The sequence below is a fragment of the Pelophylax lessonae genome (genome assembly GCF_965119305.1).
Source record: "Pelophylax lessonae genome assembly, chromosome: 1".
Classification (NCBI taxonomy): domain Eukaryota; kingdom Metazoa; phylum Chordata; class Amphibia; order Anura; family Ranidae; genus Pelophylax; species Pelophylax lessonae.
The window spans coordinates 547,198,490-547,225,467 of record NC_138768.1 but is presented as its reverse complement, the minus strand read 5'-3'; the positions used below and the strand labels follow the sequence as shown (position 1 = coordinate 547,225,467).

The following is a 26,978-nucleotide window of genomic DNA, read 5'->3' as shown; positions in this document are numbered from 1 at the left end:
AAACCCTCCTTGATTGGGCTCGGGACAATGGAATATTGAATAAAGATGAATACCATTTTTTATTTAAAAAACATCCTGCCATTCCGTATTTCTATTACATCCCAAAAAAGGATGAAAAAGACCCCCGGGAAGACCGATTATAGCAGGTATCGAGAGTTTAACCAGCAATCTCGGCTGCTATATCGACTACCACCTACAAGACCTGGTTCAGAGCCTCCCTTCATATGTCAAAGACTCTGGGCATATGTTGGAGATTCTATCCAACTACACATGGCGTGAGGGTTATCGTTGGCTTTCATTAGATGAGGTATCCCTGTACACTTCCATTAGACATGAATTTGGCCTACTAGCGTTACAACATTTCATCTGTAGCGAGCAACATTTTCATTAAAAACAGTCCCAATTTTTTTTTGATAGCATACAATTTGCCCTAACTCATAACCATTTTTCTTTTTTGGGAAAACATTATAGACAAACTCAAGGCACAGCCATGGGGGGCAGGTTTGCACCCAGTTCTGCTAACCTATTTATGGGCTTTTGGGAGCTTCAATACATCTAATCACACAACCCGTTTGGTGCAAACCTGGTCCTATATGCCAGATACATTGACAATGTATTATATGGGATGGCACAGACGTCCAACTTGATGGCTTCTTGAACCATTGTCAAAACAATCCTCACCCATGTCCCAAGTGATGCTTACTTGATCTTTTTAGATCTGGAACTTAGGGACAGAGAGAGATGGCTCTATTCTGTCCAGGACACATTTCAAACCCAGCCCGGGTAATTCATATTTACATGCTCATAGCAATTACCACCTGTGCTGGATCAAAAATGTACCCTTCGGCCAGTTCTGCAGGCTTAGACACACTTGTACTTTAAAAAGTGACTATATAGAACAAAGTGGTGTACTAAAAAAGTTTAAGAACAAAAGGGTACCAAGACACTCATGTGGAGGAGGCTTTTAATAAGAACCTAGCCCTATATGGTGGTCCAAGTGACCAGAACAACATACACACAAGTAGAGGAGCAAGGAAAGATCAGGGCTGTGGAGATCCTGAAGTACACCGGACCAATTTCTGTACTAGATTCAACAATAAGGCCTGGCAGATACAACGCATTATTTATAGGCACTGGGATATACTTAGCAGGGATCCTATTTTGGGCAATCAAATCCCAGAGAAACCAGGCTTTATATACAGAAAACCTCAGGACTTAAGAAGCATGATTTCCCCTAGTATGGTACAAAGATCTAAAAGATCTCAGAATGGTACATCCAGCCAATGGTCTTCTTTATTCGACCAAAAAGGCAACTACAAGTGCGGGGTCAGCAACTGTGGCACGTGTGGGTTCATGTGGCATCGTAAACGGGATACTGTAGGTTCAGATGGCAAAGTACATGGAATCAAACAATTTATTCATTGTGGGACTCCATTTGTCATATATGGTATCCTTTGCCCCTGTGGTCTCCTATATGTTGGCCGCACAACACGCCCCTTGAGGGTTCGGATCGGGGAACATAAGTGTATTATTATTCACGGGAGATATAAATACTCGGTCCCCCGACATTTTAAGGCCAAACACAATGAGGACCCTACAGGTATGAGAGTTTTTAGCATCAAGGCCATTTCTGATTAACTGGATAAGGGTAGAAGATACCAGAGGCTGTGTAAGCGCGAAAGCTTCTGGATCTTCACCCTTGGTAGTTTAGAAACCAAAGGGCTAAATGAGGACATTGAGGTAAATAATTTAGTCCAACAATTTAGTCCATCAGTTTTAGGGTTTAACATGGTGTACTGCTTTTTCCTTTTTTTTCCCTCTCCCCTATTTTATGTACAGTATGGAAAATATGTTTAATATGTTTTGATTTTTTTTTGAGATTTTCAAATTATACCATGCAGGTTATACTATGCAATTATATCATGCAGGTTCTTCACTGGTATATGTGAACATGCAATTATATCCATTCCTTGGATTTTTTTTTCATATATAATTTTGAGTGTGTGAATTACACTCATTAAGTTTGATGTATCCTTGGTGTTAGTCAGAAAACTGACTTGCACATATTTTCTGAATCTGTCCAATTGGATTGCATTTGCTTGATTTTTTATGTATTGCATTTGAATTTTATGCTTTTCTGACACCTGAAGGGCATTTTATAATCATTTCCTTTTTAATTAATATATATTTTATTGTATTTTATTTAATCTAATTGTGGGCCATTTATTTTAGGTGCAAGAGTCCTATCTGCCATCTGTGGTTTAGTATACGTTTTGGTGACATGCCTTTCCACAATCCTTTTAGTGCTCTGTCCTAAATTCAGCAGGTAAAGAAGCCCAACAGAGGGAACATCATGCAGCCATGAGTCGGCTGCAAGTTCTCTTCCCTCTTACTCGCAGCGTCACTTCCGCCGGAGGTGACGTAATGACCGGAAGTAACGTGCACGGAGTCGGGTCCTGGAACGCAGAAAGTGCCCAGGATGGCGAAGTTGGCGGGCGCATTAGCACTGTATCAGAGAGATTTGCCTCATCACATAAAGTCATCTACCCCCAGTATTGCCTTCAGTTCAAGACAAATTGTATATTATTTGCATTATGAATATCATGCAAACTAAGGATATTTAGTTGCAGAGGGCAGTTTATCTTGCGATACCCCATTGCCAGTGACACTTAATTTAATAACGCTGGAAATTTGGTTCTCAGATCACATTTAAATAACCTCTCCCCTTCTATTTTTAATCACATCTAGATGGCATTTAGGATTTTAGTTTATGCACTAAAATTGGTCATACAAAACACCAGGGCTGGACTTTTAATCTTTGATTGTATTTGGTTATTGTGTATATTGAAACATGTGATGTTTGCCTTTTGACCCGCCCACATAGGGTTGAGAACACGCTGCAAGACATATGACTCTTTGAGTATATATAAAAAGCCTAGCCACCCACACCTTAAATTAGCGCTGAGGAAGGGAGGACACCTCCGAAACGCATAAGCTTTTTTGGAGGGTTACATCTTATCATGGTCCTTATTTGTGGATGAAGCTCAGTGGACATTTCTGGTGGACGATTATTGCATATCTTGCTTGTATCTCACATACATTTTGTGAGTATGATGTGTATATTGTCTCATTTAATAAATGGTTTTCTTTTACAAAAGTTTTTATTGTATAGCGAGCATAGGTATACAACAAGGCCATACGAATGAATACAATGAAAAATGGAACACATAAGCAAGAATCATGATGAAGAACAAACAGGAATGCATAACAGTACATAAGTTAATGTAAGTAGGCGTATAAGTATTAAGAAAGTCATTAGAATGGAGACAAACATTCTGCCATACGCAGATAGCATAGATGCACATATTCCCTTCCATGGGTTTGAAGAGCAATAATAAAAAAAATAAAAAAACAAAAAAAAGGAAAAAGCAACAATATTAGAGTAAGTTCCATTGATTGTAGGTAGACATGTTCATTCGGCATAGAACGCAGAGGCGTGTCAACAAAGACGAGACACAGAGAAGAAGGAAGCAAAAGGAAAAAGAAAGAAAGCATGAACGAGCAGAGAGGAGGGTGGGAAGGGGGGGGGCAAGGGGAAGAGGAAGGGTGGGTCCTGCGGAGTAAGCGTCCGGGAATAAATTGTTTTAAAGGTAATGCGCTAGGTTGGTGCGCCTTCTGTATGTTTTCTTTTTAGAGTCTCATTTTGGGTTTCCACAATCTGTTGAGAGTGGTAGCACAACTGTAACAACAACCATAACAGCTGAGTCGTATCTCCAGGAAACTAGTCGCTAGACAATCCCTCAAGCGCAGGAGCAATTTCTTTCTTGTCCTACTTTGATAACCTGACTTAAAGCTTCCTAAAGTTTGTCAGGCCAAAAAACGTCTTTTTCCCTAACATAGGTACATAGATAGAAACATGACAATAGTCCATCCAGTTTGGGGGAAGGACTGAAACCCCTGTTGAGTTTTTACTGCTATCCCAGGCTGTGCAGGAAAATGTTTGGACTGGCATAGCCAAAACAGGAAGTTAGAGGAAATTCCTATAAAGGGAGGGAATCCCTGGTTGTCACTGAGGTCAACAGATCTTGTGTCCCCTATGGAAGATTTCCCCTCTATTACTGTTCTAGGGACAACCCAAAATTTGGGATTTTCTTCAGTTCTTCAGTTATAACAGGAGTTTCTAACCCTTCTCTACTGTTAAAAAAAAAAAAAATGTTTGCCTTTTCTTATACTTTCACCACTTTCCGCCCACGCTATACAGGAAAGATGGCTACAGCATAGGCTTCCAGTGCCGGGAGAGTGTCCATCTGACTCGGCTGATCACAGTGGCCCTTTACCATGTGATCAGCTGTCAGCCAATGATCACGGAAGTACAAGCTAGGTATCAGCTTTTCTTCTTCTCATGCTGATAGCACACTGAAGAGGGTTGGTAACTGGCTTCTGTTACAGGGACATCTGTCCCAACATTGCCCACCAGTGCCACCTATCATTGCCCATCAGTACTGCTAATCAGTGCCGCCCATCAGTGCCACCTCTCAGGGCGGCCTCATCAGCGCACATCAGTGAAGGAGAAAAATGACCTGTTTGCAAAATTTTATAACAAGCTGTGACATTTTTCTTTTTTTCAAAATATGTTTTTTTTTGTTTCTTTAGCAAAAAATAAAAAACCCAGTGGTGATTAAATACTACCAAAAGAAAGCTCTACTTGTGTGAAAAAAAATTATAAAATTTTTGTTTGGGTATAGTGTTGCATGACCGTGCAGTTGTCATTCAAAGTGCGACAGCGCTGAAAGCTGAAAATTGACCTGGGCAGGAAGGGGGTATAGGTGCCCACTAAGCAAGTGGTTAATATATAGCCTAGATCCTAATGTCTTTATAGTAAAACTAAACTCCTTGAGATACCTCCATTTTCCAGCAATGCAACGGTTACATCCCTTGCCAGCTGCTGTCATCTTCTCCCTAGGCTACTTAAGGTTGCCGAGTTTTCAGCCTCTTGATTGGCCACCGGGGGATGATCCAGTGCATGTGCACAGCTTCGGTGTGCTAGGAGTGCATGCTGAGCTGTGCATGTACAGCTCAGTGTCTATTCAATAGAAGACTGCAAGCAGGCAGGTATGTGTGTCTTATTGCAAAAGCATATCTCTTATGTTCAATAAAGAGTTTAGGTTTAGTTCTGCTTTAAATCTTAAACTCAATAAATCTTAAACCACTCCCTAAACAATCACATCTACTGTAATCATCCAATAAAATGAACTTTTAAAGTCCAACTCCGGGAACATTTAAAAATTCTACCCATGCAGTGGGCTGCCTGCAAGTGTTAAATGCTCGTACAGTCTGGGGCAGAGGATTATTCCATCAGGATCCCACCAGTTCTGTGATCAGGTCCCCAGCAGTCTGATCTGTAAGCCGAGACTGGCTCTAATCACACTCCAGCCGTCTCAGCATACCATACAGAATTAATGTCCCTGTATTGTATGTATGTGATAATGCTGAGGCACTAGAGTGGGGTGTAAGGTAAGTAACAGCACCTCTCCTTTAGACATAAGCATTTAACCCTTACGGTGCTCGCACTGCGAGGGTGAATTATTTAAATTTCCTGGAGTTAAGCTTTAACAGTAAAGCAAATCCTTATATTTGAAGCTCAACTCCGGCAAATTTTTTTTTTAGTTTTGGATCAAATGGTCCTCTAGTACAGCCTCTCCCAGGTACTAAATAATGTATTTGTCTGAAAATCCATCCTCTATTTGTTCAGATTAGGTGCATTTGCATCAATGGGGACACAGACAGCAGCAGTGTTATTTTTGGGTGACTAAATTAACACTAATTTAGTCATCTAAAGTATGGGGGGGGGGGGGCAAGTCTGATCATTGAAGGAGAACAGACGGAGTTCCCAGCACAGCTAGAGAACTGACCACACTGTGCTCTCATGCATAGAGTGGTCAGTTTTTTATAGGAAAGCAAAGGTACTGGCAGGAACACCATCGATATTACATAAACGAAGAAATACAAATAGAACAGGATACCGTCTCATACAAGTACATGTTACAGCAGGCACATATCAGGAATATGAAATGTTGGGGTAACAAACACTTTAATATTGTTTGTATACATCTGTGTCTGTAGTGCGTGTTCAATCCTAAATAACAACATGTTATTAGATGTTTTCTCCAGGAGTACATAGTGAATTTGGCAATTCTAGAGAAATGCTTACAATTTAACTAATCCCCATTTTTATTTATGGATTGTCTTCAAATTTGGTAGTAATTTCTTTTGCATGTGTGCGCTATTCTTTTTTAATATACATGTCTCTTGGTTTATAGCTGCACCAGCTTTAGAAATACATGGGTTTGCTCCCCCAAATTTTTTGCTAATTTAACTAAACCGTTAGGATTTTAGTTTACTAAAATGTACTGAAGATCTTGGTTAACTAAAATACAACTAAAACAACCTAAATGCCTAAAATACAACTAAAACTAAAATGGCATTTTAGTCAAAAGTCTTTGACTATAACTAAATTAAAAGTTGACGTCAAAAACATTCTCCTTTCGACTTCTGGGGGTTGCCATGATCCCCTACTCTATTAGCTTTTAAACGATCCCTGGAAACCCTCCCCTTCAGAGAAGCCTATCCTACCCACACCTAACAACTATACTTCCATTTTCTCCATCAGTTCATCCCCCACAGTTATAGCCTTCAGTTTCACTTGACCCTCCCTTCTAGATTGTAAGCTCTAACGGGCAGGGCCCTCTAATTCCTCCTGTATTGAATTGTATTGTAGCTGTATTGTCTTCCCTCACATTGTAAAGCGCTGCGCAAACTGTTGGCGCTATATAAATCCTGTATAAATGGATTTTTGTAAAATCTTACCGTAAAATCCTTTTCTCTTAGCTCATTGACAGACGTAGTCCTCGGTGATACAGCACCTTCGGGTTATGTTGCCTCCACAGGAGTAGGACTAGACAGGAAATAAAATGCTCTGGCCACACCCTAGGGGCAGTCCCAGAGGGTATATCCTCTCTCTCTCTGCCTCAGCAAATCAGTTATGTCATAAAAGCAGTCTTTAGAGAATTTAACCCAACCCAACTCAAAAAAACAGAGGGGCGGGTACTACGTCTGTCAATGAGCTAAGAGAAAAGGATTTTACGCTAAGATTTTACAAAAATCAATTTTTCTCTATCGCTCATTGACAGACGTAGTCCTCGGTGATACAGCACCTTCGGGAAGTCCCAGAGCAGTATCACAAATGAGGGGTGGGAAAATGGAAATCAAATCCAAATCTAGAAGGCCCAACCGGTGCCAACTAGAAGTTTACAATGCTCATCCTTAATGATGAGACTCAACAAAAAAAAATTTCAAACAGAAAAAAACCCTCGAGGTAGACCACCGGTCTCCTCAAATTGCGGCCTGCAAAACCTTGCGGCCAAATGAGGCATCCGCCGATGCCATCACATCAATTTTATAAAATTTTGTAAAGGTATGTACCGACGACCAGGTGGCCGCTTTACATACCTGGACCACTGACGCCTGATGGCGAAAGGCCCAGGAAGTACTGAGCGCTCGAGTGAAGTGCGCCCTAACAGGGAACGGAGGATTCCGACCCTTAATAGAATAAGCCTGTACACCGTCTGACTGATCCATGTAGATATGGTCGCGGCAGACACAGGCAACCCCCTTCAAGGGCTATCCGTGATCACAAAAAGTGAGTCCGTCTTACGAAAACCACTTTAGGAAGGAAGGATGGATTCGGAAGAAGAACCACCTTATCCCTATGAACCACCAGATCTGGGGAACGACAGGATAATGCGGCCAGTTCTGACACCCTGCGTAGAGAAGTAATGGCCACCAAGAAGGCCACCTTCTGGGAATGTAAGCAAGGGAATCTCCCTAATATCTTCAAAGAGAAGTTTCTGAAGAACCGACCACACTAAATTAAGATACCAGGCGGTAAGGGTGCGCGCACTGGCGGAGCCAGATGTCGCACCCCCTGGATGAAATTCCGCACCAAGGAATGATTAGCCAAAGGTTTCTTGAAAGAAGATTGCTAACGCCGAAAACCTGACCCTTGATCGTGCTCAAGGATAGTTTCTGCTCAACCCCTTGTTGCAGACAGACCAAAATTCGGGTCACCGAATAGGTCTGTGGGGGAAATCCAATAGATTCACACCATGCAATATAAGACTTCCATGTGCTGGAAGTCGCTTTCCTTGCTTTAACTGGAGGTAGGAATAACTGAAGCTGACACTCCCTTGTCCTTCAGTACCTGGGTCTCAATGGCCAGGCCATTAAGCCAGCGACTGTAAAGCAAGATGGAAGATCGGTCCCTGAGACCGCAAATCCTCCCTGAGAGGAAGTCTCCAAGGAGCGTCCGCGACTAGCCTCGCCAAGTCGGCGTACCAGGCTTGACAAGGTCAATCCAGAATTTCCAGAATAACTGGAATTCCCTCCACCTCTATCCTGCGAAGAAGTTCCCGCAGCAACTTGAGAGGATGGAAGGCATGCAGTAGCTGATACTGCCCCCACGGGGCGATCAGCGTTTCTGCTGCGTCCGCTAGAGGATCGTGGCGCGAGCTACAAACCTCCGCACCTTCCTGTTAGGCCAAGGTGCCAACAGATCCACATCCGGGATGTCCCAATGAAGGGACAGCTAGGGAAAAAACCTCTGGATGAAGAGGCCATATGCGATTGGATCCGAATCGGGCTGCTCTAGAGCTGCTCGATCCAGTAAATCAGACAAAATCTGATCGCTCTCAGTCCCGATACCCTTATTGGTAATCTGGATACTATCGGAAGAAATGAATTCCCCTGGTTGAGCATCAGAGACTTCCTGGTCCGCTCGCTCAACCGGATCCGATTGTCCAGGGAATCGGAATTCTGATTCCATTAAAAAAGAATCTCCTTCAGGAGAATTCGGGTATGAGACTGGGTATACGGTACTGCCTCTAAGAAGGCCACCATCAGTCCCAGCCAATTGACGGACAGCAACATCCGAATCGTTGACTGAACCTTCTGGAGTTTCCCAGCAAGGAGAAACTCTCTTGCCCAGGATGTATCCAACCTTAGGCCCAGATAGTTCAGTCTCCTGGTGGGAACCAGGGATGATCTTTGGGAAAGTGAAAAAAAAACGCTGATGTCCTGCGATGATGGGGATATAAAGATAGGCATCCTATATGTCTATGGACGCCAGGAAATCTCTTTTATGCAGGGAGGCCACCACTGTACGGATGGACTCTATTTCTTCCCAAGTCCAGATTTGGACGCACCTTGCCCTCTTTCCTGGGCATTGTGAATAGGTTCGAATAGAACCCCTGAAACCGTTCAATGTTAGAAGGGCAGAATCGCACCGGTGGAAGTGATCGAAACTCGATCCTGTGTCCTCCAGAAACCGGTGAAGACATCCCCCCCCCCACCCCAGAGATAGGTAGGGGCGCATCAGGCTATATTCTTCAGGCTTGGCTGAGCCGGACTCTTTGTTTACCCGACCAGCGCCCTTTGAAACCCCTCTAAAGGGGCTTTGGAGGGTTTCGCCTTATCGCCCGCCCTCGCCGAACGAACAACTCTATATGAGCAGAAAAGGAAGGTCCTCGTTAGTTACGAGGTCTTTTTATCCTAACAGTCTGTGGCAAGACAGCAGGTGGTACTGTCTATCCTATAAAGAGGAATTCCTCAAACGGATAGCACCTAGCCATGCGTTTGGAAATAACAGGGGTTCGTTTCAAAACGACCCCATTTGGGTAAAGGAAAATCCTTCGCCCTTTTGGTAGGCTAACAAGTACCAAAAAGGAATCTCAGTCTCAGCTACCTCTGCCGGTGTAACCTCAAGACTAAAGGTTTCCCGGACGGACACAACTAGTGCATCCACCACTCTTGTGCTATGGCGGAGGCAGAAACATGCTCCTCACTGCTGAGGAGATATTACCTGAGACAACAGCCCCCTAAGAGGGACCTGCAACTGCATTGACCAGTTCCGAATCCGTATCTGAAGTATCTGATAAACAATAGGGGTAGGCGGGGGTCGCTACTGACAGGCCACCTCCACCCGGGATACCAAAGACTCCAAAATTGCCGATAATGCATTAAAAACAAGTGGGGTACTGGAGGGTCCTGCGGCCACCTTGAGGGGATCAGGTGGGGATACCTATGCGGCAGGGTCAATGATTATACAAGACACTTGCCAGCAACAAAAAATGAAAACTTTTTTTTTTGTGTCCCCCAGTCGCAACAGCGCCCCTCAGTGTTACCTGCCTTTTTGGACCCCACAGAGAGAGAGACAGACCCCAAGGCTCATCCCTGATGCACAGAAGTTTTCATCAGCTTGCTCAGTGCTTGTCTTGTTACAGACAGGAAGTCTTTGGCCCTATTTCCTGGGTAAAAGAGGCGGCTCCGCCCCTTAACACGCCTGCCGGCTCCTCCCCCTCGCTCCATGAGGTGTTTGAGTCACCTCAAACATGGCCGCCCCCATGCTGGAGACACGAGGCTACACCAAAATGGCGGCCTCGTGCGATCTACCAGACAATGGCGGCGGCCTGCACAGAATAGCGGCATGTCTGCAGAAGGATCTCGGCCTCACAACCCTTCACCCTCATGGTGGTCAGCGTGGTCGGAGGTACCGGACCCTAGCGGGCCGTATGCGGTCCGCTGCTTAGCTGGAGGAATGATCTGGAATGCAGTATACATGTATAGACATCGCCCTGTGGCTACTGACAGGTAGGATACCTTATACTATCACAGTAAAGTTCTAGTACTGCCACTGACTACAATCATTTACACATCTTTACAATTAGATTGTCAGCTCCCAAACCAAGCCTCCTGGCTTCTTGTACACAAAAATCACACTCAATTAGGGGGATCTGTGACATGTTGTAGGATAGAGGGGAACCCATCCTTACCATTACAGAGAGGGGCCCGCGTTCACCACAAGACCCGTCAGGGGGAAAGGGGGAACATACTACTCACCATACCGGAACCAGGCGGGCGCCAACTCCTGACAGTACCCCTCTCCACCGAGGTAGGAGGGCTGTCGACCAATACGGGCGCCGTGACTCATGGTCTTTGGCGTTTCAGCGAGACGTTTAACTCGCAGGGTCAGTCCCCGTCCAGTGGGACTATGTCGCGGCCGACCCAGCGCGGAGCTATGGCCTGCACGCGCTCGTAGGCTGAACTGGGGTGACCACTGGATCTCAACATCCAGCCCGTCGCCCAGTTCAGCTTTCTTGCTTGAAGATCTCACAGGAACACTGGAGAAAAAAAGCTGTCTTAAAAAATTCTTTTCTAAGAAAAAAATCCTGCCAGGACCGAAGATCCCAGCAAGGTATCTAGGTCCTTACTCCTGACTAGACAGAAAAAAACTGATTTGCTGAGGCAGAGAGAGAGAGGATATACCCTCTGGGACTGCCCCTAGGGTGTGGCCAGAGCATTTTATTTCCTGTCTAGTCCTACTCCTGTGGAGGCAACATAACCCGAAGGTGCTGTATCACCGAGGACTACGTCTGTCAATGAGCGATAGAGAAAATAATAATAGTAATAAAGTACAACTTTCCTATAAGAATAAATGGGGCTGCAGCACACATGTGCAGTGTGATGAGCTGATTTTCTGCACAGTGAACGTCACTGGATTGGGGCCAAAAGGTATTTAAGTGAGTGGGCTGCACTCAAAATGAATTAAAGGACAACTTCAGCAAAGGTGAAGTTGTCCTTTGAACTTAAATTCCAAACCATCACTGCCCCCCAAACCTAGCTACAACCCAGCCTTTAACCTTCTCTGTAAGAATATTTTAACCCATATCAACTGAATAGCTAAGGATACAGCTAAGGTCCGCCAGGAGCCACCTTCTCAGTGGGAAATCTTTCTGCTGATCCCAACTGAGCAGGCGGATGGCTTGTCCATGTCTGCTCCACTTATGCAGAGCAGACACAGACACAGCCCACTGTCCTCTATGGGCAATCAAATGTAAACGGACCGCCTTCCTGTTTACACCTAACCAACAGATGGGGAACAGACTCCACATCTGTCTGTTTTTAGCGGATAGGATTGGATCGGATGTTGGGGGTATCTGCCCTTCGCTTTGTAGAGGGCCATGGATGGTCTGATCAGGCCCGCCTAAAAAAGCGACAGGCGGACCCCATCAGTCCCCTCGTGTAAAAGGGGCCTTGGTAGAAATCTCTAGTATTTTATTGATACATTTTTGTGCACATCGTGACAGTCCCTAAATCCCCCCCCCCCCCCCAAGAAAACTTTAAAATTTATGAAATTCTGAATTAATGAAGTTTATGAATACATCAAACTGATATTTTCAGTCCTTTCATCACATAATTTAAAGAGGTTGTAAACTCGCACCTGCAAGAGAAAGACATAATGAGCTAGTATGCATCGCATACTAGCTCATTATGCAATACTTACCTTAGAACGAGCCCCCGCCATGCCGCTCACTCACCTCTATGACGGGCGACATGTTCAGTCGCCCGTCTTCCGGGATCGCGGCATCCGGCCATCTGATTGGCCGGAGCCGCGGTGACGTCACTCCCGCGCACGCGCGCGAGAGCCGACGGTCACGGCACGGGACTCTGAAGGAACGGCATGAGCGGCCGTTCCTTCAGAGCGCATGCGCCAGTGACGTAACTGGCTGCATGTAAGGTAAATATCTCCTAAACGGTACATGTTTAGGAGATATTTACAGTACCTATAGGTAAGCCTTATCATAGGAGGGTTTACTTCCTCTTTAATTTGAGCCTTTTGTACTGGATACAGCCCAAAATGTCATGGTGACACAGGTACGCTTCTTGTTTACAGGATCAAATCCTGAGTTTAAAACCTGCCTAGCTTGCCTTTTAGAAAGCAGTGCAAATAGGATGATAATAACTCTGGAATTCAAGTTGAACAGGAAATACTGGCATTGCAAGGTATACGGAAATAATTCAAAAGTGATCTCATTATCTGCTTGCCTTAAACAATACACCTGCTAAGCCTATTTGCATCTAAAATGGTCACAAAACTACAATGCGTTTTTGGAACAACCCTTCCTGTTGTAAAAAAAATATATACAGCTATAGTTAGTAACATAAACATGTATCAATTTCCTATGTTAAAAAAAAAATACACTGCTATAGTTAAAGTATATGTAAACCCACACCTTGTAAAACAAGCCATTCAGTTTAAAATATTAATGAAAGGCAAAACATTTGTGTAAAAAAAAAAAAAAGGTATAGAATTTTTTTAAGGGGTCACATACCCTGTGTTCCCAGCTGCATCAAGAACTCAGAGAGCTGGGGTAGGAGAACAAGCAGCACACCTATCTTGTCCCGGTGAATGGCTGTGCAGGGGGGATTGTCAGCACAAGTCTGATCATTGGAGAAGAGCAGGCCGAGTTCTCAGCACAGCCAGAGAACTGACCACGCTGTGCTTATGCCCAATGTAGTCAGTTTTTAATAGAAAAGCAGAGTGACTGGCAGAAACACCAGGGATTTTACACAAAGGAACATGTGTACATGGTGCAGTAGGCACATACCAGGAATATTAATTGTTGAGTTTACATACTCTTTAAAAACAATAAAACAAAAATGTTACATTTGGAAAGAAAACCTGTTCAATATTTTATCTCGAAACTTAAAAAAAAAAAAAATCTTTAGGCATACACAAGTAACCTACACTTTAAACACCACTAGGAATGGGATCTAAATTTGCACCTAATGACAAACCATGGGAAATGGTTTGTAAAATGATCTCCATCAGCACCAAAATTTTAAGTCCTTACAAAAAACAAAACAAAACAAAAAAAAAAACAGTTTAATTATTGTGTAATTTACAATTTTTGAACACCTAAACATGCTATAACTCCCTGCCTCCTACAGTATGAGCATAAACAATTAAAGAAGCATTCCAAGCTCTATAGGGGAAGAGAATAGTAAATTTACTCAGCTTCAGAGATTTTCAAACATGCTTGAAAAACAATGTGACAAGGTTTCTGGTACAACCCAAAAGCTAAACCCCAAAGGACTTTTTTTTTCTATGCTTTTCCGTATGTCGGTGCTGCTTATCACCAGCAGCGTATTTGGAGTTACCGTCTGTCTGTATAGACTCTCTACAATGGTGGATACATGCCATTTCATGTGGTATGTTTTCTGATAATGAGAAAAGTACAGCATGCCTTCACAATAAGTGTTAGCACAGCCACTTACAGCCCCTATTGGAAGCACATGACAGATTAAAAAACTGGATTTTTGTACTTACCGTAAAATCCTTTTCTCTGAAGTTCAATCGACAGACGAAGCTCCATATCTTCTTTAGACCATTGGGTATGCTCCTCCACGCCAATGGGGGCTGTCCCTGCAGCCATAACCCCACACACTCTGCTACAGCAGTCAGTTTTGTTTTAAGCAGTGTTTAGAAGACAAAACAACCCCATTCACTCAGAAGCATAGGGGCGGGTGCTGCGTCTGTTGATGAACTTCAGAGAAAAGGATTTTACGGCAAGTACAAAAATCCAGTTTTCTCTATCGTTCATCGACAGACGCAGCTCTATATCTTCTTTAGACCATTGGGATGTCCCAAAGCAGTATTTTCATGAGGGGTTGGAAGACAACGCAAAGAAGAACATAACTCCCCAAAGGCTAAACGTAGCCAACCAGGTAAGATGGAGCTCAACCAGGAACAACTGGAGCTCACCTAGTAAAAACCTACACCCTCAAAGAGAACAAAAAAGATTATCTTTAACAGCAGCCTGCAAAACCTTGCGGCCAAAAGAAGCATTCGAAGATGCCAACACATCAACTTTGCAGAATTTTGTGAACGTACGCACAGACAACCAAGTCGCAGCTTTGCAAACTTGCATCACTGACGCCCAATGGTGAAAAGCCCAAGAGGAACTCAGCGCTCTAATAGAATGCACTGTCACTTGAAAAGGAGGAACCTGACCCTTCAGTGAATAAGCCTGAACAATCATATGCCTGATCCACCTGGAAATGGTTGCCGCAGATGCAGCCAATCCCTTACGAGGACCCTCAGTAAGGACAAAAAGAGCATCTGACTTTCTAAAAGTCTCAGTAACCACCAGGCAAACTCTGATCGCTTGAACCACATCCAAAGAATGCAAGGCAATTTCCTTCAGATGCTTGGGCTTGGGACAGAGACTGGAGAGAAAATTGATGGTCCACCTGAACTCCTGCAGGGAGCTGACAGAGATCATCAGGTCGCCCATATGGGCTGAATGAGAGTCTGCTCTCAACTGGAGATCGCCCAGATACCCCAGTACTGCAATCCCCCGTTGGCACAACAATGCCAACACTGGGGCCAGTACTTTGGTAAACACCCTGGTAGCAGAGGCGAGACAAAACAGTAATGCCACAAATTGATAACGTTCCTCTGCTATGGCAAAGCATAGAAACCGCTGGTGACCAGCATAGATAGGGATGTGTAGATATCCGTCCTTGATATCTATGGAGGCCAAAAAGTTTCCCTGGTGTAGAGACGCCACTACCATTCAAATGAATTCCATGCAAAACATCTGTACCCGCACACAGTGGTTCAAAGCCTTGAGATCCAGAATTGGCCGCACTTTGCCCTCTTTTCTGGGCACATTAAACAGGTTTGAATAAAACCCGTGAAAGCGTTCCTGAGAGGGAGCTGGTATAATCACCCCTTGGGACAGAAGATCTTGTACTGCCTCCCAAAGATCCTTTAACCGGTCTGGAGAGAGGCGCAGGTTGGACAAGAAGAATCTGTCAGACGGACGAGACCGGAATTTGATCTTGTACCCTGATCGGATCAGTTCGTGAACTCATCTGTCCTGAATCAAGGAAGTCCAAGGTTCCGGAAAGAAGCAAAGACGTCCCCCCACCCCAGAAGTGGATGAGGGCAGACGAGGATTTGTCCACAGATCTGGACTGGCTGGTCTTTGATTTACCTGACCATGGCTTCTTGGAATTCCCGGAAGACCTGAACGGCTTCCCTTTCTCTTGCGACCCGGAGGTACGAAAAAAACGCTTATGAGCAGTGAAGTAAGGCCCCCGTCTAGGACGTGGTGCCTTGCCCTTAGAGGATTGAAGAAGAGGAGTACTCTTCCCCCCTCTAAGGTCTTTGATCAACTCATCCAGAGAGGATCCAAACAACCTCTCCCCCAAATAAGGGAGATCTGTCAAAGCATTTTTGGATGCCTGGTCCGCGGACCAGCTTTTCAACCACACCATGCGTCTAATCGCAATCCTCACTGCAGACACTCTGGCATCCAGGGACGCATCACACATGAATACCAGGGGCTTGAGCCATTTGGTCCATTAGTTCCAGAACCACTGGGGGGAGCTGCTCAGCTTCCATGTTACCTCTTAGTAACTTCACCCCTTCAGTAATCGTCTGTGACACCATGACATTCACAAATATTGGTTTCAAAATGGAACCCACAAGCACATGCAGATGGAAGATAGAGACTCCACTGGCCTATTCATAGGGTCCGAGAAGGCCGGGGATTCTTCCACCAGAACAACAGTAGAATTATCCATCTTGGAAACCGGGTGATCCACCTTAGATGGCACGGTCCACCTAGTGGAAACTGCATCTGCAAAAGGATAACTGCGTTTAAAGCGCTTAGGCACCACTAACATGTGTTTGATGCGCCGCCACTGTTCATTGACAATATCGTCAAAAAGTTCCGGACAAGGGAACACCTTGCCCGATTTTTGGGATTTGCGGGAGCCAAAAGACAACTGTGAACCCAACGCTGTAGATTTATCAGCCAATTTTAACGCTTCCCGCACTGAAACTATAAGTGCTCCCACCAAAACGTGTTCCCGCGCAGCGGCAGACAAGGACAGGTCTTCTTCACCATCAGAATGTGAAGATACTGACCCCTCAGGGTGGGGTGCGTCTGTGGCAGCCAAGTCTGCCTCAGAGTCTGAGGAAACTACCAAGGGAGGCGAAGGCAGAGGGTGTTTGCGGCTAGCAACCCTTTTATATACAATATCTATCTTAGACAAAAGGCTTTCCAAGACAGCCGCAATCACAGACATAGGCTGCGACCCAGAAGGTTCAGCAGCCACTCCTAAGGGATCTGTAGGTGAAAATTGTACCCTAGGACTCCATATTACACTGATATGAAAGAAATGCAGTGTCACTTTAAAAGTCACTAAATCGCGATCCCACCGCTGAATTTGCGGTATACCCAATGCCAATGCAATACAAACCAATAGCAGAGTGGGCGAGTAAAACCTACAGGGGACCCCAGAAAATGTTACCAGACCGCTCAGGAGACTGTCAGCACTATTTTGCGAAAGTGAAAGTAAAATGTTTCTTCACAGGAAATGACAAGCCAGTTTGTCATGGATAGATTATTTAAGTTACACGCCGTTCCCCTGCCCAGCATTGTGGACTACAAGAAAATGCCCACCTCATGTATTCCTATGGGGAACTAACAAAAAATGGCTGCCCATGCAATTCAATGGGAAAAGAAAGGGCCTGTATCTACAGCAAAATGGCAGCCCCCGTGGTGCGCCATGCGGTCTCCCGGACCCCCCCCCCCCGAAGGGGTCCCAGACAAGAGGCATCAGAAGGGCCCTTGGAAGGGACCCCACCAGGACAAGGCCATGCCCGAAGAAAAAGGGCTCTTGGGGTCCAGCCTCCTGGCCTGTGATATATAAAAGGCAGAGGGTGGATCTCCGGGGTTGGGTCAGCAACAAGAGATTGGGACTGTGCTGAGACTTACAGTTCCTCCATGGAATTTTCAGAATTCGCCCAAGCTTGAACTTCGCCTATGGAGACATGCCAGCTATGGACTTCACCCACAAGAACTTTACCTTCACAGGTACTCTGGGGCAGCCACTACTAGTGTTAAATATGGAAAGGACATTCTGCTATGTTATGCTTATCATGCTGTACCTTTAGTAAAAGTTGTTAACCACAATAAGCCTGGTCTGAAGTCATTCAAGGGGTGCACATTGGGTCTTGGCGCACACACACAAGGGCCTGAATCTGCAAACACCTGTAACAGCACATGAAAGGTTTTAGTCAAATTTCAGCAACAAAAGGTTAACTGCAACCAGTCATTAGCGTGGTGCCTGGTAGGGTGACCAATTCTTTGGTAGCAAGCGGGTCTGTGTTATAGCTCTAGCTCCCTAGCTGCCTGGCTCTGTTGTTCCTCAGGGGCAGACTAGCATCACTGAGAGTCACAGCCTGGTCACTTGGTATGGAGCAAGAAGGGTTAAGTGAGCATACATAAGGTCCACGCTATGTGCTTGATGGGACCCCATTCAGATACTGGAAGTGAGGTGGCAGAGTATGCTGATTAGTGGAAAAGCATAGGCTCTACGTGGTCCTTTTGAATGCAACAGATACAAGTGTGTAGTATACGGGAGCACGTCCTTGGAAAGGATTCCACATAGTACTGCACACAATTGGCTCATCTATGAGTGGGAGAACTGCCTTAATGTTTGATTCTTCACAAGACTGCAGCCCTTGTCAGGTCCCAGCAATGATGAGCATGCCCTTGGGCAAGGTGTAAGCCCAAAACATATGATCCTTCTGGTCCCCTTGCGTAGTCCAGAAGAACCCACCCTGGGCCTCCTGTGTGACCCTTACAATTGCTGCCCAACTAGTTATTGGGGTACACATGGAGGAGGGGCAACCTGTCCATCACAAGATGTACACCCTACCCTTACAATCATCTTCACTATGTGGCCCTGCCCAGAACAGCACAGCCTTTCCCACAATAACATACCTTTCTAATTTTGCACTACTGTTCTATTTATTTCTTTGTTGCTAAACTGATAGAGGTCACAGAGGTATAAGTTACCCATAGGGTTGAATAAGGCCATGGCATGCATGAGCAACGAGAGGAAAACATAGTGGGAACTCTTTCACTGGAAAGGCTTTTCAGTGCTGGGGAGGTCTGCACAGTATAGATCGCTGGATGAAGTAGAAAGCTAAGTATTTGAGCTGGTGGCTCAAACTTGACCTGTAATTTTAAATATATCAGCAACAGATGTTTGCTAGGACTTTATAGTGGGTGGGATCAGAAATACTAATGTCTCAGAAGCAAACGTCCCCAAGACCTTACAGTGGAAACGATTAGAAATACCCAGTTTCAGCTTCATATATCTGTGCAAAAGAGGTTCCCAGAACACCAGGTTATTGGTTGTCATTTTTTATTAGTGAACTGGTGTGATATATTACAATTATCACTGGATGAAAAACAAGAAGTATGAGTCAGTAGCCTGTTTGCCTGTCAATGCTTAGGTTTAATTTGGGCATGTGATGAAAATACACACGGTGATCCCTTAAAAAATATCATGAAGAGTTTATAACAATTTCCTCTGAAATGTATCAATCGTATTGAAACCTTTAACAGCAGGTACCCAGAGTAATAACTGGGTTATCACCAACCCATTCAAATATATGAAAATACCTTTTTAGGCTGTGGCTGTTCAGCTTTCAGTACAGGCTTTGTAACATGTTCTGGAAGTTTTCTTTTCCTAATAGCCTTTTCATTTGCCGTTTCAACTCCATAGTCCTCACCATCTACATCATCTTCAGACTCTTCTGCCTCCTGCTGGGTGAAATGGAAAAAATCTGAGATTATGAAGCAAACCTGTGTTTATTCCAGTTTGTGGCAATGTGATATGTGAGGCATTGCCATAAATAACATTCTGATGTTAATGTCCATCCTGTGAAACACAAGGATACAATCTAGCTATGTACGAAATAGCCTTTCTCTGGCAAATGCTTGAAGTGCTACTAAACCCAGTAAAAACAGTAAAATCAGTGTATATGCAGTAAAGCATGCTTGTTCGACTCACTGAGGAACCTAAGGGAATCCTCTGCATTGTGTAAAAAGGCTGTTTGATCTTGCATTCTCTGAGCCTTCCTTTCTTCCACAGTCCCCAAACCATCTCTGGATAGTACAGAGGCTCGGGGACAAGCTGCACATTCTCAGTTTGGTGTGTATTGCTAGAGAGTTTTTTTTTGGGAGAATGCATGTGATCAGCACTGGGCCAATCAGCACTGTTAAGACAGAGGGTCAGGTGTCCTGCATCCTCATAGGACAATCAGAGGAGAATATAAACTCCTTCTACAAGCTTTAACCAGGCACTGATAGAAGTCACAAGACTTCTATATACTGCTAATAAGAAAAGGTATTTAGTAGTTTATATTTACTAAAATAATTGCATTTCCATGTTCTGTGTACTCTGGGAGACCAGATATAGTGAATGCAGGGTCCTGGGTTTAGTAACACTTTAAAGGAAAAGAATAGTATATTTTCAGTGGCCACATATTTTCATTTATTATCAGTTATCTTAAAATAATATTTGACCTGACTTTCATGTTTACTCTATATTTGTGTTATCGCATTATGTACATATGTACAGCAGTCTGTAGATTAGCCATTAGAGGGAGCATATAAAAATGGTATGTGTAGCGCTATATATATTAAAAGTCTCTATTAAGTCCACATTACACCAGATAGAATAGTGCTAATCACTCAAAAAGAGGGAATCCCAATAATGGTGTTCAGTCCAAACCACGGATAGATCCTTAGCAGTGAACAAGTATAGAGAAAGAGCTGCCACCATGAGGTATTAAATAGCCTCTTACCAGAAGTGATTAGCACTATTCTATCTGGTGTAATGTGGACTGAATAGAGACTTTTAAGATAAATAGCGCTACACATACCATTTTTATTTGCTTTATTTGATCTGTTTTTGCATTCAGGATCACGTGTTGGCTGCTTTCTCAATAAGAACTGATTATCAATTTTATGTTATGACACTGGTACAAACTAAGCGCAGCAAATCTTTTATCATTAGAGGGAGCATACACTTAATGTTGCTGCCAAGTTTGTATCACATCCCAAAATAACAAGTACAAAAACATTACCCCAAGGGGAAAAAAAAAAAAAGAAGCGGGGCTTTACTGGTACCAAGAAAAGACACTCTTCTCTAATATTCATACATTTTATTTACAAACATGTTTAAAAACTGTATTCCCCTTTTATACATTTCCATCTTCCATATTGAATTCAAATCTTAGACATAACCTAAGAAATGGCAAGTTGATAAGGTCAGCATGTTTCGCAAGGCTGCTTCCTCAGGACCTTTCATATGCCGTACAAGGAAGTGCATCCTAACTAAAGAAATACAGTTTAAGTGCTAAGTAATACACAATACAAAATATATCATGGTCACATGTTCATGTGTACTTACATGTCTCAACACAGCACACAGACCCAGTGGTAACTGGTGACAGCCCTCAGGCCAACCACAGGGCCCACACACATTGTGACATATCTGCTCTGTGGTTGGCCTGAGGGCTGTCGCCAGTTACCGCCGGGTCTGTTTGCTGTGTGGAGACATGTAAGTGCACAAGAACATGTGACCATGATGTATTTTGTGTTGTATATTATTTTGTACTTAATCTGTATTTCTTTAGTTAGGATGCACTTCCTTGTACGGCATATGAAAGGTCCTGAGGAAGCAGTCTTGCGAAACATGCTGACCTTATCAACTTGCCATGTCATAGGTTATGTCTAAGATCTGAATTCAATATGGAAGATGGAACTGTAATTTGTAACGCTTTAGTTAGGATAAACTTCTTCAAATGCATAGGAGAGATCCTGAGGAAGCAATCTCAGGGAACGTGTTGACCTTACCAACATTCCATTTCTGAATTTATGTATAAGATCTGAATTTTATATGGAAGGTGTAACTGTATAAGGAGGAATTCAGCAACCCTAATTTTAATGATTTTTTTTTCATTCAAAAGTTTTTCATTTATCATAGGAGTAAAGAAGGTGTACAATCAAAAAGCTAATATCAGTGTCAACAGAGTTGTACAGAGCTTTACAAGACATGAAGGAGGTACACATTGATGAGGGTATCAGTAAGTGTTAGTGAAATATAACAAAAGCTGAGATACAGTTCAATTCAATTAGGTTATGTAATAAATTGGGAATAAAGGAAAACATGGGGAGGGAAGGGGGACTTGGGAAAAGGGAAAGATAAGGAAAATGGGACTTTAAATGAGACTCGTGCTATAGAGTCTCCATCCCTGTTATGATAAATGAACATAAGGAACACATAGTGTTCACAAAATCAAAGGGTGGGACTTTGTATGAGGTGTGGCCAGTACACACATAATGATTTAATGATAGTACATATACTTTCGCTGGTAAGCATAAAAAGGCATATGATCAACATCATGTGTTTATTGACATATAAAATAGCAGTAGGCATAGGTACAATAGATACAATCAGTCAGGGGGGACATTAACAGTATACAACTGGGTATTATTGTAAGACCATAATAAGTTGTGAAAACAACAAAAATAATATTGAACCAAAAGACATGAAATATAATGCAACATAATGATTGGATGCATGCTGAAATGGATATTAGATATACGTGGCCTCTTATGCTCGACGCGTTTCGTGAAAAATATTTCACTTCATCAGGAGCAGGCAAATCTAAAAAAATAATAAGGCAAATAATGACATGGCATCCAATAGAGAGATATATTGGAAAATAAGTAGGGAAAATGACTTACAATAGGATAATGGTTATCAATGAGGCTGTTGGTCACCCATAAATATACTCTATAGCACGAGTCTCATTTAAAGTCCCATTTTCCTTATCTTTCCCTTTTCCCGAGTCCCCCTTCCCTCCCCATGTTTTCCTTTATTCCCAATTTATTATATAGACATAGGGATGGAGGTGTGTCACCAGTTTACTTTATTCATACAAAGTTGAAGGGTACATCCTGGCAAGGTGAGTAGGAACCAAGTACTATACCATCTCAATGAGACTTTGACACTTGCCTCTATTAAAGAGACGTTCAGGATACCTTTGAAGGAAAGGAAACACCCAGCCTAGAGTACCAGGTTTCAGGCTGTAGTGAGAAGTCCAGATCCCTCTCCAATGCCAGCATGTAAAGGTGCTTCAAAGGGGAAGCAAGTAAAGACACATAAGCCATTTAATGATGTTTTATAAACATCCTTGTAAATGAAATGTATGAATTTTAAGTAATGATGTCTACTCTTGGCACCAGTAAAGTTCCACATCTTTTTTTCCTCTTGCGGTAATGCTTTTGGATTTTAATTTGCACTGTTTACTTTCTTTCCTTACAGTTGTTGAGAAATAGATATCTGCTTCACCTGCAGTGCATTGTTTTCAGCCAGCTGGCAAATTTATAGTTGTGTGCAATGCAAAGTAGAGAGGACATCCTTCATATGTAATGAACAAATAAAGCTTCTTTCATGTATAGACATAATTGTATTACATAATTTTTTTTTTGAAGAATTAACACACTAATAATATTATTTACCGAGAGCTGCTTTCTTTAACAAGCTTATATTTTTTTAAAAAACCTTTAAAAATAAAAGACCATTTTGAAATGCAGTCAGACTAAATCGTTAAGTTCATATGGAATTACCTCAATGGATCTAGACCATATTTTCAAATACACATATACTGGAAAGTAATTTCATTGTAAAAATTAAAAAAAAAAAAAAAAAAAAAAAAAAGATATCTGGATGCTTGCCAAACAATTGCCAAGTGCTGTAGCCTGTACATTAGTTAATTTCCCTGGCAATTTAAACCATTTTTCATCTCATGGCTTTCTAGACATATTTCAGATTTCTGCCAATTTGCTTTTGTCATCTACATACATAATTTTCATTGCGGTCTCTTGAATGACACAGGCTCTATTGTGCGTGTACTTTTTTCAAAGCATTTCAACAGAATTCGATAGCAGGCATTTCTCTGATTAATGAGTCGTGTGTGGTAAACTAATATTTACATGTAAGCAGACCAAGCAGTAAATCTATTAAATCTAATATGGAAAAAAAAAAAACTAACCATTATAAATGTGCATATGTCATCAGACACAATAGGCTATAAAACTATATTACAGCACTTATAAAATGATCCATTTTTAAATGTATAGATTTCATATCGAAAGACAAATTCCATATGCATATTTTAACACATTAGTCTATACCCAAAGCAGACATACTGGTCCTTGTATTGGCAGGACACATACTACAAATAGAACAAAACAGACAAGTATGGGCCCTCAGCATGGCCCACTGCGCAAGGCGTGTTAGCGTTCCATTTAAAAAAAAAAAAAAAAAGCAGACATACTGGGAGAGATTTACTTAACCACTTTACCTCTGCTCACAGTAATATTACTGCGGCAGAGTGGCTCGTTATCGTCTGACGACGTAGTACTACGTCGTCAGACACTCCCCCTTCTGGGCGGCGCTTGCGCGCCGCCGGAGGCTCGCTCCCGCTGTTTTCATTCACAGCGGGAGTCGGGCCAGGGGAGGAGCAGCGGTGATCGCCGCTGCTCTTACCCGATCGTCGGGGATCGAGTCTGGAGATCCGCCCGCTGTGTGTAAACACAGCGGGCGGATCTCCATAGTGACAGGGAGTGACAGATCGGACTGTTCAGCATAGCTGGACATATGATCTGTCCATGACTCACTCAGTCACCTCCCCCCCTACACGTCAGTAAGCACCAGGCATACATTAACCCCTCCCTCTCCAATAAAATTAACCCCTTCCCTGCCAGTGTCATTTTTACAGTAACAGTGCATATATATAGCACTGATTACTGCAGTAATGTCACTGGTACCCCCAAAAGTGTCAAAAATGTCAGTTAAGGGTCCGATCTGTCCGCCGCAATGTCGCAGTCCCGCAAAAAAAAAACGCAGATCGCCGCCATTACGCGTTAAAAAAAAAAAACACCAAAAATGACAGAAATCTTTCCCTTTGTTAGTAAACGCAATAACTTTTGCGCAAACCAATCAAAATACGCTTATTGCGATTTTTTTTACCAAACATAGGTAGCAGAAAACAAATTGGCCAAAAATTTTTAAAAAAATTGGTTTTTACATCTTTTTTGGGGGGAATTTCATATAAAAAAATGTTAAAAATATTGTTATTTTTTCAAAATAAATGCTCTTTTTTTGTTTATAGCGCAAAAAATAAAAATCGCACAGGTGATCAAATACCACCAAAAGAAAGCTCTGTTTGTGGGAAAAAAAGGACGTAAATTTTGTTTGGGTACGGCGTCGCACGACCGCGCAATTGTCAGTTGAAGTCGCACAGCGCCGAATCGCAAAAAGTGGCCTGGAAGGAAGACAGCAAAATCCTCCGGTGGTAAAGTGGTTAAAGGCCGTACACATGGCCGAATATTGGGTGGCATTGGATGATTCAATAATAACTGGCCGACATTCAGCCTGTCTGTACGGCAGCAGGTCTGACAGAAGCCGTCAGTCTGTCGAAGGGGCATGAACGAAAAGGGTCTGCCAATCAGAGAAAGAAAATGTCTGAGAAAGCCTGACCGGTGTGTGTTCTGGTGGTGGTGGGGGGGGGGGGAGGGCTGTCCCCCTGTCAGAACACAATTGCTCAGTGGGCATGATTGCTTTACGAACATCACAATAGTTAGTACAGCAGCTCCCCCCAATCTCTTCATAGTTACATACATACATAAGTCCATCAAGTTCATACAATAGATGGAAAAAATTGGAGCAATCAGAATTTGGTGTAGCTGGGCATGGTAGCCAACCAGCTTGTTCAATAAGGCTTTGACTGTTAAACCTGTAAATTAATTGGTTTCTATGCACAGCTGCACAGATTTTGCATCTTCCAGTTTTAGTAAATCTCCCCCACTATCCACAAATCCTTTTTTTCTTCTCAATACCTTTGAAGTATGCTAGAGTCCTTCAAAAGGGTCCAGCGGCGGGAGAACGGTGGTGGTGAGAGAGCGAGGGCTGCGCAGCATGTCGGGGTGTGTAGCTCTGTTTCTCCCCCGACTTAGCTGCTTGCTACACAGACAGTACGGACTGCACTTCTGATGGAGACCTGTGGACGGTAGTTTGGAAAGTGCTACTTGGGAGACGCTCACTCAGCCTGCATCACTGGACCCTCTCCCTTCGGGCTGAGGGACAGCGGCACTTTGCCTTATGTGCAAGTCGGCATATGGGGAGAGAGTCAGTTATTTTCCCTGCACAATCGGCAGCCTGCACTCCATACACAAGGGAGCTAAAAGGAGCAGCTGGATCGGAGGACTGTCGAGTAGGTAAGCCCTCCAGCCAACTATATTACTAGCTCCTATTAAACCGTGCCTGAACTGATCACTTGAATTGTATGTGTAACCAACGGCCCTCATGGAATGGGTGTGAGGCACGGTGAAGTGTGAGACCTGTGCAGGAACCTCTCCTTATCTCTTCCTAAGGCATGGGTTCAGGAAGGCTTGATAGGAAAATCTATCTCTCACTGGATGTTTAAACAGCTTTCCTCTCCCCACCTGCTGAATAATGATGTAAGATATTACCCAGTGGAGAACATTACTTGGAGCATTATATTTAAAGAGGCACAGACTCCCCTGAACTGAGTTATAAACAGAGACTATAAGCGGAGGAGGGGAAGGGAGAAGAGTGAGTGGGAAAGGAGGGAGGATGACGCTTACTAAAAGAAAGAAGGGAAAGAAGAATGCAGTAAAGTCACAGACAAGCAAACCAGAGGGAGAGATTGTAAGATTCCTCACTAATAGCCAGAAATTATCCAGAGACGCAAGGATGGAAGCATGTGAGAAGAGTGTCCTGACAAGCCCAGGGTCCGGGGATACTCCTAATTCACCAGCCACCTCCCCAGTCTCAGAAAACTATTCAGATAGCCCAGGTAATGGACAAAGAGAAAACATGGCAGCTGGTATACATGCACAGGCTTTGATGCAAAATTCAGAACTGAAAGCTATGCTCCAGGCTTTGCCAACAAAAAACGATATAGTACAAATGATTAATAAAATAGAAGAAACACATCTAAAAGAAATGCAAGTGATAAAAAAAGATATACAAAAGATTACAACACGTCTAGAAGAAGAGGTAGCAGCCAGAAAAATTTTAGAAGGAAAAGTGACCTCATTAGAAGTAATTAGAGATACACAGAGGGAGACAGAAGATACGGTGCAACTTCAATTAGAAGAAATGGAGAATAGAAG

General features: G+C 43.3%; 1 protein-coding gene across 2 annotated transcripts in view; it reads right to left on the bottom strand.

Moving 5' to 3' along the window:
- UBXN8 (UBX domain protein 8) overlaps positions 1–26,978 on the bottom strand; it is a gene marked incomplete at its 5' end in the record, with an annotated part of 76,467 nt that overhangs the window by 7,607 nt on the left and 41,882 nt on the right. The window contains one exon of one of the 2 annotated variants that reach the window (XM_082256968.1): positions 19,386–19,529. In XM_082256968.1, the coding sequence (XP_082113094.1) occupies positions 19,386–19,529 (144 nt within the window). The remainder of the gene's footprint in view (positions 1–19,385; positions 19,530–26,978) is intronic. The other variant, XM_082256969.1, reaches the window with a different exon arrangement.